Source organism: Heteronotia binoei, unplaced genomic scaffold (assembly GCF_032191835.1).
Source record: "Heteronotia binoei isolate CCM8104 ecotype False Entrance Well unplaced genomic scaffold, APGP_CSIRO_Hbin_v1 ptg001470l, whole genome shotgun sequence".
In the NCBI taxonomy this organism is placed as follows: domain Eukaryota; kingdom Metazoa; phylum Chordata; class Lepidosauria; order Squamata; family Gekkonidae; genus Heteronotia; species Heteronotia binoei.
In genome coordinates, this window is record NW_026800282.1 from 14,430 (window position 1) to 35,298 (window position 20,869).

The 20,869-nt window shown below is 41.2% G+C and overlaps 1 protein-coding gene across 2 annotated transcripts in view; it reads right to left on the reverse strand.

Annotated features, from left to right (window-relative positions):
• Positions 1-2,168: 2,168 nt before the first annotated feature.
• The window catches only part of LOC132591071 (large ribosomal subunit protein bL21m-like), a 42,696-nt gene continuing 23,995 nt past the window's right edge, over positions 2,169-20,869 (reverse strand). The window contains exons 5-8 of one of the 2 annotated variants that reach the window (XM_060263958.1): positions 18,441-18,493; positions 8,645-8,748; positions 8,078-8,143; positions 2,169-2,178 (exon numbers count right to left, since the gene is read on the reverse strand). In XM_060263958.1, the coding sequence (XP_060119941.1) occupies positions 8,079-8,143; positions 8,645-8,748; positions 18,441-18,493 (222 nt within the window). In that variant the 3' untranslated portion in view covers positions 2,169-2,178; position 8,078. Of the gene's footprint in view, positions 2,179-7,957; positions 8,144-8,644; positions 8,749-18,440; positions 18,494-20,869 lie in introns of those variants that run through there. The other variant, XM_060263956.1, reaches the window with a different exon arrangement.

Consider the following 20,869-nt stretch of genomic DNA (forward strand, 5'->3'; position numbering starts at 1 on the left):
CTGTTCTGCCTACAAAACGTATAACCAAAGATGAATGTATCCCACTTATTTTCCCTATTCCCCTATGATTTTGAGACCTCAGCTACATCTGAATTGTCATTCAGCATCAAACACTCCAGCTCCACCATGCTGGCTTGGAGGCTTCTAGCATTAGCATATAGACACAAATAGTAAGTTACCCTCACCTACTTGGACTCCTACTATAGTCTCCACACATGGCCTTTCTTTGTCATCCTACTCTCACTTCCAAGTTCAGATGTGCTCCCACTAATATTTCTCTGTTTATGCTGTCATCCCTTTGGACTAAGTTGTCCCAAAGCAGTTCTACAGCTCTGTGGCTTTCCTCCTGGAATTAGTTCAAAAGCTGTTCTACCACCTTTTTGATATAACCACTAGCATAGTTCCTTTGAGTTCAACTAAGACCCATCTGTTTTGTACGTTCAGCTTATCCCAGAAAGTATCCTGTGCCCAAAAAATCCAAACCCTTCTTCCTATTGCCACTTTCCCTTCTAAGAATTCAGACCTCTAATCTGTGCCTGTCTAGCTGTCCGTCCCTGAGCAGGGAACTGGTAGCAATTCTGAAAACACTACATTTGAGGCCTTTAATTTTCTTAGTAATCTATATTTTTTCACCAGAACCATATGATTACAATTTCTAGTGTAACTTGTCAATGTGCACCATGACTGCTGATTCCTCCCCAGCATTATCATTTTATGTAGACAGTGTGTGATGTCCACAACCCTCATACCAGGCTGACAAGACACCATGCAGTCAAAATGCCTGCTTGTCACATACTCCATTCTCTATATTCCTAATAACTGAATCACCCACTGCCAAAGTCCACCTCCCCCCAACCCCGGAGGGGTGTCCTTGGTATGAGAGGATATTGGTCCATCACACAAGGAAGGGATTCCTTCTAAGGGATCACATCTCTCATCCTCAGACTGACAGCCTTCAGACTATCCACAACAGCAGAAAAGCTGCCAGCACAGAAGTGGGACTGTCCTGGTAAATCCCTGAAGGTTTTGTCCTCCAAACCTCTCTCTCTGCCTCAGCTTCTCCAGGTCAGTAACCTTAGTTTAAAGGGAACAAACCTGCTCCCTGACAGCCAAGAACTCCATGCACTGACTTACACATCCACGATTTCCACCAAGTGGGTAGAAAATCACACATGTGGCACTCCCTGCAAAACACTGGATAGTACCTGCTCCTGTTCTACCTTTATAACTGATTTAGTTACTTAAAGGTGTTTTAGAGTGAAACAGGGTGCTTATCTGAATCTGTGCAAGTTTCCACAGCAAGGATAATTCAGTACACAGCCTTCCTTTCTGATGTGGTGCTTTTAAGTCCTGTTTCAGGAAGCTCAGACAACGGGTGTTCTCTCCTGCCCCCTCAAATTCCCATGCTCAACTCACCTGTTAGAATTCCATTCGAAAGCCCCAGGATACAAGCCCCCAGTAAATCTGTGCCTTTTCCCCCAGAGTCTGACCTCTAGTAAACTCTGATTTATAGCTATGAATAGTGGCTCCAGACCCAGGAGTTAAGACATTAGCAGGCAGCTTACTAACTGCACTCAGGAGAAGCCCCTCCCAGCATGTGCTTCTATAGCATTCCCCAAAAGGAAGGAGATCTTCAGACAGACCCCAAACAGCTGAGGAACCACACAACTGTGAGGGAAAAACCACATCTTTAACACTCTTTGCCTGTTGTATCAATTTCAAGTTCAACTGCCCTGATAGAAACCCTGTTTGAAAGCTCCAGAATCAAGCCCCAGGAGACATTTAAAACTAATTAGTGTCTTACCTCTAATGAACTTTGCATGGCCAACACATTCATTGTTATCCCCTTCCTACAATTCCCAGTAGGAGGTATAATGTAATATAGCAGAAGGCTCAAATGGAGTAATAGTCATTTCATATCATATCAGCCTTTTTGTACACTTACAAAAATAGAATGACACTTAAATCTTATTCAGGATTATATTTTAAGGGTGAATGGTGATACTAAATGAGAGATTATTCAGGACATTCTACAGGAAAAGGGATTTTATCTCGTGCACATTCTGGCTTTATTAATAGTGCTGTTCGGGTTATAAGATCAATACATAATATGTTGCATTGACAGTCTCTCCACAACTTCAATAAGCCTTCCCTCCTTTCTGCTTATACCAGGGATTCAGTCTTGTGAAGCACTGTGTTACCAAGGATTTCTTGACAGGCTAGAAACAGTGACATTTCCTCACAGATCATATCAATAGCTAGCTAGGTAAAGCATGTATTACTAACATTTAAAAAAAACAATGCTGTTTCCAACTAAGAAATCCTGAGATCTAAAAAAGAATTCTCTTTTTCTGTTTGAGAAAGAGTGCCATAATGGTTTCAGAGTTTTTATTTTTGCTGTGTTCGGTTTACAGCAAAAACAATCAAAACTGCCAGGATTATATCAAACAGCTCAAACTGTACAAACAGGTCAGGACAGCATATTTACAGCCCCTGTCTTAATGACGTGTGTATACTGTAAAGAAGAAAGCAAACTGGGAAGTTGGACATTGGGGGAAAGGTTGGAAAGGAGAAGATCTGAAGGCAGCTGGAAAGGCGACTGGCAAGTTGGCAACGTCAGAAGTGGTCTGCCTGTAGAATGTTGTTGCACGTATCGCAAGCCTTTGCACATGAATAAATTTATCTGATGGGTGTTAAATCAAAAACTGCCCATGCTTCCAATTTGTTAAAGCATTTAACGGTATTTCTATTTGAAATTCAATTTCTCTAACTCAAACAGTTTGATGGATCTTGAATTGAAATGAGATTGAGAGAGCCTTTTGTATGAAAACAAATCATAAGTTTATTACTACAGGGATGGGGGAACTGGGATAGAAAACAAGCTCTAAGACCTGCATCCCAACACAATGAAAGACACGTGACTAATGGAGGATACTTCCCCTTTCTTCTTGACCTCTCTACCTGGACAAAGGAAGTCACCTGACTAACTGACCAATTGACACAGATAAGCAAATAGTCTTTCCCGGGCTTTCTTTCTACTGACAGAGAGCCAAGTTCTTCTTACTGGGTCAGGCAGACAATAGTGAAACAGGTAAATAGTATTAAACCTATAATGACTGGAACTTAGAATTGTAAATTCCAACAATGGGCACAATAATCAGACGCATTTGTATAAAGCATTTCCTTGGTACACTAGTGTTGTGCACTGAGGTCTAGAGGAAGGTAATACATGAAAATAATGCTTTTCTATTTATTTATTTATTTATTACTTTCCATTTATATCCCGCCCTCTCCGGAAGCGGACTCAGGGCGGCTCACAACATCATAAAATACAATCAATCCATAAAACATATAAAACCATAATTTACATATATCAACTTTAAAACCATTCTATGGCGCTATTTCAGTACAATATAGGCGGTATTGAATTCTCGACTGTGATTGCCAGCATTCTGTAAGATGTCCGGCGGCAGCCCTTTTTCAAACCGCAAAAGCCTGTTTAAATAATTCGGTCTTACAGGCCCTGCGGAACGCAGACAAATCCCGCAGGGCCCTTATAGCTTCTGGAAGGGTGTTCCAAAGTTCTGGTGCTGCCAGAGCATAAAACCCTGAAAGCAGAATACAAGAATATTCTGAATTTGAAACTGGAAAGAAGGCATGATCATCAGGGAAGTGCATCGTAAAAAAAGAATGACTCCTCTCAAAAGACAAATCCAGAAATTCCCTTTAAGCTATGATTTTGGAACACAGTAGCCACAATACAAACCTGATCCTAGTTGATACTATATTTCAGGGGCGGCCAACGGTAGCTCTCCAGATGTTTTTTTGCCTAAAACTCCCATCAGCCCCAGCCAGCATGGCCAATGGCTGGGGCTGATGGGAGTTGTAGGCAAAAACATCTGGAGAGCTACCGTTGGCCACCCCTGCTATATTTAACGACAGAAATTGATTTAATTTCATGATTAAGGGGAAAGGAGCCGCAAGACAAGTCATCACCACATAATTAAATGATCTGTAAAGGGATTATATAATGAAAGATCTCATTCATGCTATTAACTGTTATTGTGGCTCGGCATGTCTCTCATAAATTGTAATTATTCTAATGCAGCAGCTTGCCTAACCTGAATCATGATGATCTGAAGTTCCTGGTTAGCCAAATTCTCATGTGATCCTTAGGTCAGAGAAGTGCTAATTAAACACAACTCCCATATATCTCAGCTTCTGATTAGCAGAGTATTCTGGCCTTCTTCCAGGTCACTCAGGTCAACGAAATTACACTGTATGCGTGTTTCTTAGAAGAGCATTCTCCTCTGATAATTTTATGCAGTTCTGCTTTGTGAATAGCCAGGAGGCATGCTTTTGATTGCTGCAACAAAATAACTAAAATAGCAGCATACATTTTAAAAACTTGGGAGACAAGGCTCAAAGACTTTAGACATAGAAAACGTTATCCTAGCTGAATTATCTAGTCAACCTGGAGCAGCCTCTTTCACCTATCATCCAATAGCGACTACAATACAATGCAGTCCTAGGTAGAGCTACTCCAGTTTAACTCCATTAAAATAAGTGGTTTAACTCTGCATAAAATTGCACTGAAGAAACATACTTCCTAGAGAATAAACCCCGAAAAGTAAATCCTAAACATCCAGTGCATGTTTAGGAGTATACTGAGATACAAAGGACGTTCCTGGATCAAGTCTCACTTTTAACATAAACTCATCTGGTAGCTTCAGGCAAGTTGTGCTCCCCCCCTCCTTATTGGACTACTCTACAGGAGGATGGTAGAAGACAGGAGGGCCCGGCGTGACTTTGTCCTTGAACAGCAACAGAGTAGTTGTATGGATTATTGAGATCATGTATGTAACAGCTGGTGAATACTGCAGGCATGCTAAGTAATGCCTACTGCTACTGACTTCAACAAGACTTACTACAGTTGGGGCCTGAGCTCATTTTTGCCTATTAACTGTTGCAAGACTATTTCACCTGCATGGCACCTGTATTTCACAAGCACAGAAACACATTTTCTTTCATGCCCAGCTTTCTGAATTCAAGCCACTAATGCATATTTTCTGTTAGCAGCCAGAATGAATCTGTCATGCTGAAAAGATAAATCAGGTTAGAGAATGAGTCCAAAGACTCCTAACAAAGCTGTCATGCCCACATCCACAGACACCAAAGAGACCAAGCTGAGGCCGAGCACCAATCTGTGTCTAATTTTTTTTTTTTTTAAACTCTATAGCTGGAAAAAGTTGTAATGCTCTTCTCATGGAAATTAGCACAGCCACAAATATTTGAACAAAGTGTCATATCTATGTCTGCCGTTAAGTTTTTTAAAAATCATATTCACTGCAGCTTTTGAGACAATGGAAGATCTGACTGGATACTGTTCATTAGAGTTCAAAGAATTTTAACAACTGAACACAAGTAAGAACAGGGCCAGGCATGCAAGTATATTACTTTCTTTCTTTGCAGATTGAAACTGGGATCCAAATGTGTGAACTTAACCCACTGAAATATAATGCATAACAACAGCAAATGTGAAAGTGTGACTTGTGGTGCTGGGTTTCTGATAGTCATCACTTACAGCTATCAAGTGACAGACTTGCCTACGTGAATCATCCCACAGACTCTAGATAATATCACATGCAACAGCTGAATTCAGTGGAACCAAATCTGTTTTAAAAAATTTTGAATTGGTTGGTAAACTGGATATTTTCAATATGGTTGAGGAATAAAAGTCAGAACTCATTAACGGAAATCAGCCCAGTTCATATTACTAAATTTCTTTCTCTCACTTTTGTACCAGGTAAGCACTTTGAAGAAAACCTATATGACATTTCCTGTATTTCAGAACAAAGTTTGCACAATATTGTTCCTGCAAAGTTAATTATAAAAGCAGATATTAAATCAGGCCATCAAATGAATTAATATCCCATGTAGCAATGCAGGCTATTCCTAACAGATCATTAGTTTTTGGTTAAGCGGCTTCTCAGAGGACTGAAAAGAGGAAAATGGTTCATTTTGTCAGTATGAATAAGAAAATGGGGAAAATGAACTGTTAGTAATCCATCTCATTAAACTCAAGCACTAAAGCAGGAGTGTGGAACCACCGTCCTGAGGGCGAGGTCACTTGGTGTGACCCTCGGGGATTGCTGGACTGAACCGAGTCATGTGGCAGCCTCCCTGAGGCCTGGCTGGCCAGCCAGAATTGATGCAGGGCCTGGAAAAGTTACTGTCACAGTTCAGTTTGCACTTGATTATCCCAGATGGTGTGGCCTAATATGCTAATGAGTGTGTGACCTAATATGCTAATATTAGGGGATGTGGTCTAATATGCTACTGAGTTCCTGCATTTGCCTAGGGCGGCAGGCCGTGTGTGTATGTGTGCGCGCACGCGCCAGATTAGGCTCTCCCCACATTTCAAATAGAAAAACAATTATTTGCATTAATTTTGCTGGCCTGAATCATTCTCCTCAGCGGAGCACTGTTTTTTTAGTTGATAATTTTTATGGCCCACGAATGATGTTATAAATATCCATATGACCCTTGGCAGAAAAAAGGTTCCCTACCCCTGCACTAAAGGATTCAAGCAGGGTTCTCAATTAATAGCTTTAGAAGTGAGCAAAACAGTGATTTTTATCTCCTTTAGACAAAATGGGTTGCGACTATCTGAAGAATACATTCCTTGCAATAATGCGGGCTTGGAACCTATTTCATCAGAATATTCTCTGGACAGAGAAGTGGGTTGGAAAAATCAGACTAAACAAGTAAGAAAAAGTATCTGCTGGTAACAATGGACTCCAAAAAACCCTGAACTATGTAAGCTGCCTTAGACCTTTGGTATCTTTTGAAAACTGAATTTGAATCTCATCTTTATCCCATTACAACACTTAAGATGGCTTATATAGGATTTCAAGGAGGTCACCCATCCAGGCACTGACAAGACTTGTTCCTGCCTATCCACAGCAAAGCTGATGCATTATACATAATCAAACCTTCGTTGCAGCACTGGATGTCCAATACTATCAGCCCCTCCTGCTCCATTGCTGCTGAATGCCTGCCAAACTACTTGTCCAGCTGTTGTTGACAAGCAGCCATTAAATTTGAAGTCCATGGACTAGGCCATACCCACTAAATTCTGAAACTGCACTGAAACTGCCATCTTATTACTGTTTACTGTTGTTTAATTGATGTTTTTACAAGTTTAATGTGACTTATTGTATAATTTCCTACGTTGTAACCCACCCTAAGCCTATTCATGGGGAGGGTGGGATAGAAATTAAATTCATAATAATAATATCCAGAGTCTCTAGCTCTGTATAATCTACTCTGACTGATAGTAGCTGTCTGGGATCTCATAAGACAGAAGGCTCTTTCCCACTGCCTGAGAGTCTTTAAACTAGAGATGCCAGGGATTGGACATGGGATCACCTTGCCTAATGCAGGGTGGAATTTTTAGCATGATATGGTCCTCTTGGAAAAGACAAACTCTTGGTTTAATGCTTTTATTATGCAGCTGTGATTCAGAGAACTCCATACACAGAAGTACTGCTATTTAACATAAGATGCTCTGTAAGGACAATTAATGTCTTCCCTTTCCATTGCTAAAACCAGAAAAGCCAGACTTGAGTGCACAGGGACACAACAAAGCCCAAGTCAAACCTGTATAACTTGGGAAACCCATGAACACAGTCTACCCATCATGTATTGGTGCCAATTACCACCATTGCCACTCCACCCCATCTCATCTTTGCAGTCCTGGACAGACAACAAAAACATGATTATAGAGCTCCTTGTAGGGATACCAGACTTAGCTGATTGGTTGTGGTTGACTTGAGTGTGGGGTTACAAGTTTTGGTCTACACCTGTTCTATATTACTCTTCCCAAATCCCTATCAGAGGAGAAAGAATACTTTGATTACCAATTTTATGAGTATAGTTACTTCCAAATGAGAAATAATGGTAGGACAGGAATTTTATTTACTAATACATTTCTAGTAGAGGCAATGACAGAATGCAACGGAAACATTTTTCTTTTTCATATTGCCCTAAAGCTCTAATGAACAAACCAAGATTTATCATGACAGAATGGGAGCAATTTCAATGGTGTTTATCCTCAGGATTGTCTGTGGCTGAATCATAACTGAAAGAGAATGAAAAAGTAAGAATTAGATTACAGCTTTACAGGTGAGTATGTTAACAATAAAGGCCCAAATAATGGAGCAATCTTGATCAGAGGGAAGCATAGTTAAAGGTTTCAGTCATAAGCATCTGAAAAGATTCTTGCCCAAGGTACTCAGGAATAAGCTGTCATTCCAAAGAAACAACCTTGTTAACATGCTAATCAAAGCGTGCCTAAAGATTTCAGCTTGTTAACATCTGTGGATTCATACATAAAGATTGGGGTATGGCTGATGGGAACAACACTTATTGTACAGAAAGCTGAACTGAAAAGGGTTTACTAACAATATGGGTTGTTCTGCCCTACACATGCACACACACAATTGCACTCTTTGGAAACGTGATCATTGTGGATCATACTCCAACATCATATTGATTTTATATAGCACCAGCTAAGCATAACTACATCATTCTGTGTTCTGAGGATTGGGAAAAAATGGGATTATATATATTTTAATCTTACTTCTCTTCCTCTGGAAATGGCATTTTCGACGAAACCTCATGTTAATTTTTGGCCAAGATTCTGTCTTTTCAATAACAGTAGCTTCCACACAGACAAGGTCCTTCCTGTATAGTAATGGTGAAAACAAAACAGACTAGCTATTGATATTTTCTTATCAACAGAGTTGCTATAAAAAGGAAAACTTCAATACTGTTAATAATAATAACAACAACAGTAATAATAGGCATTATTATAGAATGATAGACAATTTACTTAAAAAGAAGACATAAGTCATCCCATGCTTACTTTCTAAGAAAGACAAAACAAGAGAAGGGGAAACTGTAGATGTGTGAGAAGTTCAATACAAGGTGAGAAGATCAGAGGGAGCCAATGCAGAGAGAGGAATAGAGAAGTAACATGTATAATGGTGACAAACAGATTACACAAGTTGAAGAATTCAAGAAAAATATCTAAAAAGCTGTTGCATTAGACAAGGTGAGATATGAGAGGGAAGAAGAGATTTAGGGAAAAGGCAAAATGTACACATATTAGCAGGCTTTGGCATATGCAGTTTAATTCTGTTTTAATTATATGTTTTGATCATCTTTTGGATTGTTTCTATTGTTGTCACCTACCTTGGGTCCTGACTGTGTTATATGGGACATATAAATACATGATTTTACAAAAATGAAAGAGAAAAAAATTAGCAAATGAGTGAGTAGGCAAGGAGAAGGACTCAGGGCCTATGTAACTTGTCTGTCAGGGATCTTTTATAAACATAAGCCAAAAAGAACTTGCCAGTTACCTAGGTGTCTAAGTGTACTTGCATTCTCCTTGTGCTAACAGCCCCATTTGACCCCCTAAAACCTGGTGCTGGAAGTTATAGGACCTGTTCGAAAAGAAAGCCACGTAGCTGAGTGGTGCCACATTGAGGTAGAAGAGGCAATGTTAGCAGAAGAGGGAGGAGGGGTGAGTTTTCCAATACCCCTCATTGCTGCAGCTCTCCCCCCCCCCCCCGCCTCAACTCACATGGTGGTTTTTAATCCATGCAGGTCCCAGACTTCCATCATAAGCTTTTTGATAATCAAAGGGAGCTTCTGGAAGAAGGGGAAAATGGAGACGATGCATGACGCCCAGTATGCTACACTCATGTTTGGCAGAATACAATCCTATATATATGAAAGCAAAGACTGCTCCAGGTCATGGTGATTAGAAGCCAGACAGTGAAATGTCCCAACACAGAGTCCATTATATTTGCAAACAACAGCAGTAAGATAAACAGATGGAATAAAATATTCTGATCGACACATTTCCCAGAGAGCTTGATGTCTTATCAACTGTTCAAAAATTTTGGCAAAAGACTTATTCTGAACCAATTATCTCTAGAATATTTTCTTAAAGCCTGCTGTAAAGCAGAAGTTTTATCATACTGTGAAGAAGGAAAAAAGAAAAGAAAAAACAAAAAAGGGAGGAGGAGAAGAAAAGATCGGATTTATACCCTGCCCTTCACTACCCAAAGGAGTCTCAGAGTAACTTACAATCTCCTTTCCCTTCCCCTCCCCACAACGGACATCCTATGAATAGGTGGAGCTGAGAGAGCTCTGAGAGAAACTGCTCTTGAGAGGAACAGCTCTGTGTGAATTTGTGATTGACTCAAGGTCACATCAGAAGGTGCAGGTGGGGGAGTGGGGAATCAAACTCGGTTCTCCCACATAAGAGTCTGAATACTTAACCACTACACCAAACTGGCTCTCTGAAATTCCGTTTGGTTAAAATTAAAAGCCTCATATTAACAGTTACTCATCTTTTAGTGCTTTGGCATCAGCCTGGCTCCTCAAGTTACTACACAAACTGGCTCTACTAGTAAATATCCCATCTAAATTTATGATAGCATGATGCAAATAGGATGGATTCAACCAACAATCATCAGAGAGTGCTGACAGATGGGGATTTTCCTCATATTCCCCCTGCAATCCCTTCCAACCTCTGGTCAGTATTTGGATGGAAGAACCACCAAGGAATGCCAGGGTCACAATGCAGAGACAGGCAATGGCAAACCACCTCTGAGCATCTCTTGCCTTTATGGGTTGCCATAAATTGGCTGCAACATGAGAGCAAAAAGAAGTAGATGATGGGGGATGGCTGCTGTAAGAAAGCAGTCTGCAGCTATGCACACAACAACTTTTGAATTTGAATGGAAACACCCAAGATGAGCTTCCTGGTTATGATGACTGATCAGCTTCCTGGTTGTGACCAGCAAGCAGGATTTAAGCCCAACCAGCGAGCTTTTGAGCACTGCTGATTTTTATAGATTCTTCTGACATCAAGTACTGGAAAAAAATAGTCCTGACAAGTGGACAATGAGTTATTCACAGACTGAAAACAGCTGGCTTAAAATCTCAGTTCATCCAGACATACTGTCTGTCTCTGGAAAGTTAACCTAGCTATTGATATGGACTTCACTTATTATGAGCTATGAATTTTAGGATGGCTTTCATAGAGGGATGAGTCCCCCTTGTGTTCTCATTGCTCCTACAAAAGCAGAGGCATTCACAGAGACTCTTCGCAGGGTAAATTATCCGTGCTGCCCTTCCTGCTTGACCTCCCCCATGCCACTGGTGAGCTTGGTGTCGGCTTTCTTTCAAAACTCCTAGTTGGTATTGTCCTTTGTCCTCAGTGTCCCTCAGCCACCCTTGCTCTATTCCTTCTGTTAGGATTCAGCCACATATTCTGAGTTGACTAAGAACCAAAAGGGCCTGCTGTTTAAAAGCTTTTACTTTCAATCCCACCTCCTGCCACTGCCTGTTGGGAAGCCTTCCAAGGTAGGACCTGCAAAAGGAAATTCTTTTGAATCTGGCATTTTTTGCAAGCATCTATTGTGTATGAGAGAAACAGAGGCATGTGGGCTGCTCTCCCAACCTTCTATCTTTTCTATCTGAATCCATCAGCACAGGCTTTTTCAGAACTTAAGGAGCTGGTCAATGTAATTGACCAATCTTAGCTTTCCCAGTAGGATCTTCTGAGTAGTGTTCGGAGAAAACCCAAAGACTGTAAGTAAAATAGAACTTTATTAACTAAACATAAATCCTAGAAAGCATAGCTACTGGGAACAATCTGCAGACAGCTAGTTTTAGGCAAACCACTAGAAAGAAATAAGAAAAGGTATTTTGCTAGCAAATCCTAAACTTACAGTGTCTCTGCATTCCCCTTCCAAGATAGGACCTAACAGGGATATAGCTTTATGATTTAATGGCCTCGCAGATAAGCTTCTGTTATTCTAAGAGGATGTTTATCTTTTATAACAGGTTTTATCACTAGTGTAATGATACTGTAATGATGTAACTACTGCTTTTTAAAAAGAGCTAATAAAAAGTCTGCTGGTATGTGTGAGAGAGAAGAAATGGCACTGGATGTGTGTGTGCGTGCGTGCGTGTGTGGAGGGGGAAGGTGCAGAAATTCCAAAACTGTCCCAAGTACCGTCTTCACACAAAGATATCAGCAAAGCAGGTTTAGGAAACCGCAGGGTAAAGCAAAAAGCCAGAAGGTGTATGATTACACAATGAAGTTGCATGAAAGCACCCCCAAGGTGCAGTTCGGTAAGGGGAACATGGAGCAAAATGTCCACGTGAAAGCAACCTTTACAGCACCATGCAAAGTCTATGAAAGTAAGTAAGGCTGATGAGGAGCCTGGATATGAAAAGCATTTTAAACTAGAGCGTCCACATGCTATTGTGTGGATTTTAGAAGAAGAAGAAGACTGAAGATTTATACCCTGCCCTTCTCTCTGAATCAGAGCAGCTTACAATCTCCTATATCTTCTCCCCGCAAAACAGGCACCCTATGAGGTGGGTGGGGCTGAGAAAGCTCTCACAGAAGCTGCCCTTTCAAAGACAACCTCGGCCAAAGTTTTGGCTAACCAAAGGCCATTCCAGCAGGTGCAAGTGGAGGAGTGGGGAATCAAACCCGGTTCTCTCAGATAAGAGTCCGCACACTTAACCACTACACCAAACTGGCTCTTTTAGAGTTTTGAGAAAACTTTGCACATAGCTCTTTTCACACCTTAGTGCGACAAAACGTTCTTTTTACCTTATTCATTCAATTTGAACAGGAGAAGAAAGAAAGAGTAAAGTATTTATTTATTTTATTTTATCAAATTTATATCCCGCCCTCCCCTAACGGGATGATTATGACTTCTCACTGTAACCTGATTCTAAGAAGTGCACATACATATCCACAACACCAAGACCATTGCTTTCTGAAAATCTAATGTCTTAGGAAGTCTGAGGATTAATGCATCTGGGATCTGGCACTTCATCATGCCTTCCTTTCCAGAGAAGCATTAAAAGCTCATTACTGGAATCACTTTCCTGTTGAAGACATTTAAAGATAATTTTGCCAATGAATGATTCTGTCTTTAAAAAAACCAACTGAAAAGGTCAGTCAAGTGAATGTGTTTTGAAACATGAAGTATCCGTGTCAATGCCCACTCACCAGGGATGTTTGTCATAAATGTAAAATGACTGAGCGCAGAGAAGGATAAAGGAAATGTTAACCTCTTGAGAGACATTAATAGCTGAACTCTGCAGCTCTAGGAGAAACAAACAAAATACTTAGCTACCATCTATTTGTTGGCGCTATTACTATGAGCTAGTCTTTATCCTGCTTCCAAGAAAGAGAGTTTGGAAATCATAAAATGGTATAAACAGCACTGAGCAAAACTGGAATTTACAGAAATTTATTGCTCTAATATTAACAGTGATTAAATTTTAAAAATCAGCACCAGAGCAGAAAAGCTTTGCATTCATCAATTCACTCAAATTAAGCAGTTATCACATTTACTGCTTGCCCAGGAGCCCACACTTGTAGGGAGACAATCCTGCCAAGCTAGGAAGCATGGATAGTGTGCACACAGTATAATCTTCCCTCCAAACCTCTGCAACATACAATATGGCCCCGTCTGTCCTTTCAGCCATCTAGGAAGGCCCCATTACCACAAACCCTCATGACACAATGCAACAGAGATTGGCACCTATTGCTAAGTTTGCACAACTACAGTATACACCATATCAAATTGAACTGCCCTAAACTGAATGAGGAAATGTCATTAGATTTTGGTTGAATACAGCTAAGCACTGCCAAGCAGGTAACCAAGTTTGTAACATTTAAGGTAACCTGTATGCACTACTTTCTGCATAACCCCCTGCCCACACACACACACAAGAACTTTCTTATTTACAGTCCCTATGCTGCCAACCAGTGCCTTAACCTCAAAGGATCCAGGATCTATATGTGAGATGCCAGGAAAAGAATGGGGGAGATGCCGCACAAAAGTATCTGGTCAACAGCAGCCTCAGCCATCAAAAGCCAAAATTGTTTCTAATTCAGAACTTTTCTCTACTTAAGAGGAAAGAAAATAGGTCAATTTAAGTTAAATGAACTAAGCAATGTATAAAACATGACCCAATTGATATAGTGTTCATTGACATTACAGCCATTAATAAACTTTTCATCTCTTAACTGAACTCCTTATCAAAGTTCCATGATAAGCTCATTCCAGTCATGTGTTGCAAAAACACTAAATGTGCCACTGAATGCAGAATCCTGATATTCTGGTTTGATGTTAAACTTATAGCAATGGTATAGTCAAACTGTATAGCAAAATTTGAAAAACTGTGAGTGAGTAAGGCTCCCGATGTTCAAGTAGCACAGGTCCCTTCCACTCCAAGACAACACTGCAACTCACAATACTGATCTCATGTAGTAGTCCTTGCACCTGTCTCCTTTTCTCCTGGCACCACACACCACAGGGCCAGAGTCTTAGTACAATCCTCTTCTAAAAATGTTTAAGAAGTAAAAGGATTATCTTCCTGGAGGCAGTTGATTTGTGCATGTAATTAAAATGTAACAAAATTGAGTAGTGACAGTTTTGGTTTGTTTTTAACTACTGGAAGATGGTTACTGTGAAACTAACTTTATGGTCCCATTGGTTAGCAGTAAGGAGAAACTATGACAGGGTTGCCACTAAAATTTTATTTTTCATTTCCCTGACCAACATTTGTGTATTTCCCTGACCATTCAAATATAACCACAAGCTAAAAAATGAATAGGTTGTGTTGCTTTAAAGCAAGGTAATGAAATGTTCCACTCTTCAACTACACACGTCTCAACTGCAAAAATATTAGTCAAAGTAAGAGATTTAATATCAGCTTCTTTCAATATTAACTGCAGCAACATATTGTTTTGCAATTGCCCCCAAAATTACACAAGATACAAACTTCAATTCAAGTAAACTCTGAATGCTAACAAGTAGGAACTTTCCAAAGAGCAGATCAGCAGCAAGAAAGGAGGTAGAGTTTCTGCAATCTAGAGAAGCAGACAACCCTCATTTGCAACCTTTACGCATGGGAAAAGTCAGGAAAGAGGGTGAGAGCGCTGTTACTCTGTAAACTCCAATAGGAACAAGCAATCACATTTTCAAAATTTACTTTGCATGGTGCAGAGTAAAAAGTGCTAGTTGTCTGTGAAATCCAACAGCAGCAAAAATCATTTGCAACTCTGTGCTGGGTTTAGCAGGAGACAAAATGTCCATTCCGTACCCAAAAACATGCTTATCTTTATATGTAAGTTAAATGCAGTACTAACAGGTGGGGATGAAAACAGTTAGATGTTTAAAGTTTGTATATTACTAAACATTTAAATTAGCCTTGCTTTGCAAATGCTACAGGCAGACCTTGGAAATCATGCACAGACAGAGCTCAACAAACACATCAGGCTGGTTGCTGGGGGTGGAGCTAAGAAAAAGATGGAGCTGGGAAAGGGCATCATTAATTTTAACTTGTATTCTGCTACTTCTCTATTCCAGTTGCCACAAGAATAGAGCATGCTCTTGCAGCAGCAGGTCAAAAATCCACAATCTGAATATATTTTAACCACAATTTCCCTGACTTTAGACCAACTTCCCTGACTTTCCCCGACCAATTTCCATTTCCCTGACTTTCCAGAAAGTGGCAACCCTGAATGAGCTGACAAAGGAATACGGGGGACTGTTTTACAATGGCTTTCCTCCTATTCCCATGGTTGGAGACAAAGGGTGGTGCTTGGTGAGAGGATGTCTTGGCAGTACCCACTGGAATGAAGAGTGCTGCAGGGGGTGATCCTCTCTCAAATGTTGTTCAATATCTATATGTGCCCAATTGGTCTACCAGGCTGCCATCAGTATGTTAATGACACCTAGTTTTATCTGTTGGACAGACAGATGGACTCCACCCCCAGATATTTTGCTGTTTTTAAATAAGGTCCTAAAAATAAAGGGGAAAATTTTTTCCTTGTTTCCTTGCAAAAGTGAAAGTTCTGCCTGGATGTGTGACTTACATCTTCATTCCACCAACAGACCACAACTTCTCTGCCTCCCCACTCCCGTTGCAGTCCAAAATGTCCTCCTTAAATGTTGCATTTGGGGGACAGTGGAGTCAGAGGTAGAAGTGGGGAATTGACAAGCACTGCCCATCATGAGGCACACTAGAGATGGGCACAAACCGAACCACAAATTGTGCGATTCATGCTAAAAATGGCTGATTCATGGTTCATTCCAAACTGGCTCATCTGTTCCTGCTGCACCCGAACACAAACCAGCTTTTTTCTTGGCATGTCATTTGGTTCGTTTTTCCAGACATGATTCCCCAGCCCCCTGTGTTTCTAGTTAGTTCCCAGTGAACTGTCTAGATGGGGGACACCTGCTTTGGGGGGCTGTAGCTCAGCTCCCTCCAAATCCAATTCGCACCAAACTTGGAAAGCAGGTCTAGGAGAGTCTGCTGAAGCGCTTGCAGCAAGTTTGGCATCTCTAGCCCACTTGGGAGCCATTCTATGCCTTCCTGAACTAAATGAATCATGAATTTTTCACAAAATTGAAGAAACATGAAATGAAATGAACCACCAAACTGAGCAGCCCAATGAACCACAAAATGAAATGAATCACCATTTTCACATTCCATGCCCAACCTTACACTTCCAGTGGTGCTGCTATCTTGTGGGGAGATGGTGGAGATGGGAGTACCAGGTTGAACTGTTGCTGCCCTCTACCACATGCCTGGCAGAACATCTCTGCCTTACAGGCCCTGCAGAAAGAAAGTAGATCCTACAAGGCCTAGACAGAAATTGGCAGAGAGTTGCACCAGGTTGAGGCCAGAGCAGAAAAAGCCCTAGCCCTGGTCAACAACAGCTGGATCTCTCAGGCTGGGGACCACTAGCAGATATTGATCACCAGAATGCAAGGCTCTCCAGAGGTATACCAGGAGAGGTGGTCACAAAAATATGTAGGTCCCTGGCCATTAAGGGCCTTAAAGGTCAACATCAACACCTTGAACCTGACCCTGTACTCCACTGGAAGCCAATGCAGCTCTTGCAGCATCAGAGAGATGTGAGCTGTGTGTAGGGTTCCTGTGAGGACCCAATCCACTGCATTCTGAACCAACTGCAGTTTCACGGTCAGCCTCAAGGGAAGGCCCACACAGAGTGAGTTACAGTAATCCAATCTGAAGGTGACTGTTGCATGGATTACAGTGGCTAGGTCACAGCAAGACAGGTAGGGGGGCAGTTGCCTGGCTTGGCACAGTTGATAAAACACTAGCCTGGCAGTATTGGTGATCTGGGCCTCCATTGTCAGGGAGGCATCCAGGATCACCCCCAAACTCCAAATGGTAGGTGCCAGTTTTAGTGGCATACTGTCAAGAGCTGGGAGCTGGCACTCCACACCAGCCTCTCCCCAACCCAGTCAGAGAACTTCCATCTTTGAAGGATTCATCCTTAACCAGCTCTGCCTTAGCCATCCCACCACGGCCTCCAAACCCTCAGCCAAATTAACTGGGACAGAGTCTGACTGGCTACCCACCAACACGTAAAGCTAGGTTTCATCAACATATTGATGACAGCCCAGCCTGAATCTCTGCACCAGCTGGACACTGAATAACATTGGAGGGAGGATAGCCCCCTGAGGCACCTCACACATCAGGGGGTGTCTAGAGGATACCCTTTCCCCCAACACCATCCTCTGTCCCTGACCCTGGAGAACCTAGGACAGCCAATTCAGGACAGTCCTGTGAACTCCTATGTCAATGAAGCAGTGGGCCAAAAGGTCATGGACAACCACATCAAACGCTGCTGTAAGGTGAAGTAGCAGCAGCAGCACCAACCTGCCTTGATCCAGCTGTCTGCAGAAGCAACCAAAGCAGTCTTCATCCTGTGGCTGCAGTGGAAGCCAGACTGGAATGGGTCCAGTGCCAATGTGTTATCTAGGAAACTCTGGAGCCGTTAAACAATTACCCTTTCAATTACCTTACTCAGAAACAGTAGGTTTGAAATTGGGTGGTAATTGGACGGATCTAAAGGATCCAAGGTTGGTTTTTTCAAGAGTGGAACAACCATGGCCTCAAACACAGACCAAATTCGGTAATTTGAGAAGGTAAGACACAGTACAGTGGAAAGCAAATTTGAGAAGGTAAGACACAGTACAGTGGAAAGCAACCCCTCCCTCAGAAGCTGACCTGAAAGTTGTGAGCTCTTTGTGCCAAATATTTGTTTCACTACCCCACAGAATGGATCCCAGGAGTCATTGTCTTGGACCCACTCCATAGGCAAGATAACTAAAACTTTGAGGGGAAAATCCCAGGCATAGAAATTGAAATAGGAGATAATCTTCAGCCTCCTCCCAGATACTGAGCTTCATGGCCTTTAATCTGCTTGGTGAACTGCAGTCCAGAAAATATTTCTATAAGGCTGACAGCTAACTTCAAGGACAGAACTATTCCAAAGTATATCTTACCTCAGAAGTGGCCTCCCAAGCAGAGTGAAGTCTTCTGCACCAACCAGCAATACCTAGGCAAGATTGAAGGATGTACAGCCATAATTGTGTCATTGCCACAATATCATTAGCCAGCAACAGCATCAGAATTTTGGTAATGCATTTGAAGAACCAGAGCCCCGTGGTGCAGAGTGGTAAAACTGCAGTACTGCAGTTGGAGTCCTCTGCTCACAACCTGAGTTCAATCCCAGAAGAAGCTGGTTCAGGTAGCCAGCTCTAGGTTGACTCTGACTTCCATCTTTCCAAGGTCGGTAAAATGAGTACCCAGCTTGCTGGGAGGAAAATGTAGATGACTGGGGAAGGCAATGGCAAACCACCCCGTAAAAAGTCTGCCATGAAAACGTGAAAGCAATGTCACCCCAGAGTCGAAAATGACTGGTGCTTGCACAGGGGACTACCTTTACCTTTTTATTTGAAGAACAGGCTCATTAAAATATGGTTATTTTGTTTTCTAGACAGTTTACAGCTGACTAATTCGAAGGCAAAGAAGAAACAGGCCAGTCCAATACATACTCTAGTTGCTGACAACTGTGTTCTCACGTTTAACTAAGCTCACTTAGAACAAAACAGAAAACAAGATAAAATTTGCTTCTGAGAGATGACAGATAGGAATTAACACATTTAACTATATTCGTCACAAAGAAATTCTGTCAGTTACTGTAATCTCCACACACTTTCAAAGGAAAAGGGACTTCTTGTGGTGGTCCTTTCCTTGGTAACACAGAGGACACTATACATGTACAGGGAAAGGCAGATCTAGCTATCCTTTGGGTTCAGTGGAATTCAAACAGTGGCATCAAGAACACAGGTAGCATTCCATTGTGGACAAGATAACTATTTTTGCCAATTTATTAGAACTGTCTTTTTTGCTTATCTTTCTAACCAGCTACTCCATCAGTGAAGCAGTACAAAGCCATGCAAAACAGATAACTGGGATCTTCTTAAGTTGTGCTGTTAAATCCTGACAAGATGCAGGCAGGATTTACTGAAAGCTTAAACATAAAAGCAAGACCTTTTCACACTGTCCTGAATTTCTGTCCTTCCAGCTGTCAGTTTCTTGCAAATGTTTCATCTGCTCTATCCAAAGATGTAGTATATGGCTGATAAGAGCTCAATACCCAGAGAAGGCCTCTCAGTACTGGACGCCACAGAAATAGGTTTATAAGAAACCTCTTCCCCTTGCTAAATAATTCTATAAGTAGGCACTTGTTACTCTCTTTTTTTATATGGTTGTTAAGTCCCCTCACATTCCAAGAGCAGATTAAATGCATAACAGATCTGCTCAGAAATTATTACTTATAAATACGCCCTTAAAGTTCTTAAGTTTCCAAAAAATTGTCCTACCTATATCTTATGAGCTATTATAGTAGAAATTACAAACTGCGTATACCCATTAACCAATAATATGTTAAGAACAACAGTCAGCTAAAAAGGTGAACCAGAACTCTGACCTACCAACCTTAAACAGAAAGAAAAATTAAGAGAATGATAAAAGTGAAGCTTAAGCACTATTCAGAAGGATGAGAGAAAACAGGAAAGAAAAAAAAGAAAAAGGGGTCGTGAAGAAGAAGTGTTAGAAAGCCAAAAGTAATATAACAAATCAAATGTATATTAAATGGATGGTATCTTCTAGTAAGTTACAACCCTTAAAACTAAACTACTATCTAAGAACCCCCCACTAGCCCAAGTAATGGTCTTTCCTATGACCACTACTATTGTAAGTCTAACTAAATAACAAACTTGCAGCAGAACCATATTACTGCCCGTCCCTCCACTCTGTTGGTAGTATTTATACACTCAAAATCTCCATGAAGTTACTTTTCGCTTGATGTCATCTTTAGGCTTTAAAGAGTTCAACAAGCTGTGTTCCATATGTGTTCCTATTGTTGCTGCTTGTCCGGGGTGTCCAACAATGATAGTTTTCTTTTTGCTGATTTTCTGCTTTGGTCAGTGGTTGCTTCCAGTCCCAAGGTTTTCAAAAGGTTCGCACTATTGTCTTCATCTGTTGCATATAAAATAGTTCCGTTCCTGTTCACCATGATTTTTCCAGGCGTGACCCATTGAGAAGGAATGTGCTCATCTCGAAGTTTGGTCATAGTTACTTTAAGCTTTTGACATATTGCCAGAGCCTCAGGAGGTAAATCAGGGTACACCTGGATTCTTAGGTCTTGAAAAGTCAGATATCCTAGTTCTCTGGCTTTAATAAGAACCATTTTTGTTTGCCTTATGTCTGCAAAGGAGACCAGGATATCTCTGGGTTGACATCTAGTTGCCTTGCTTAAGTTTCCAATCTGATGTGCCTTGAGTAAAACAGGGAACAGTCCTTCTTTAAACTGGAGGATGGAAGCCAGCCAGACACTCATATCTTGAATAAGTGTTGAGATTTCATT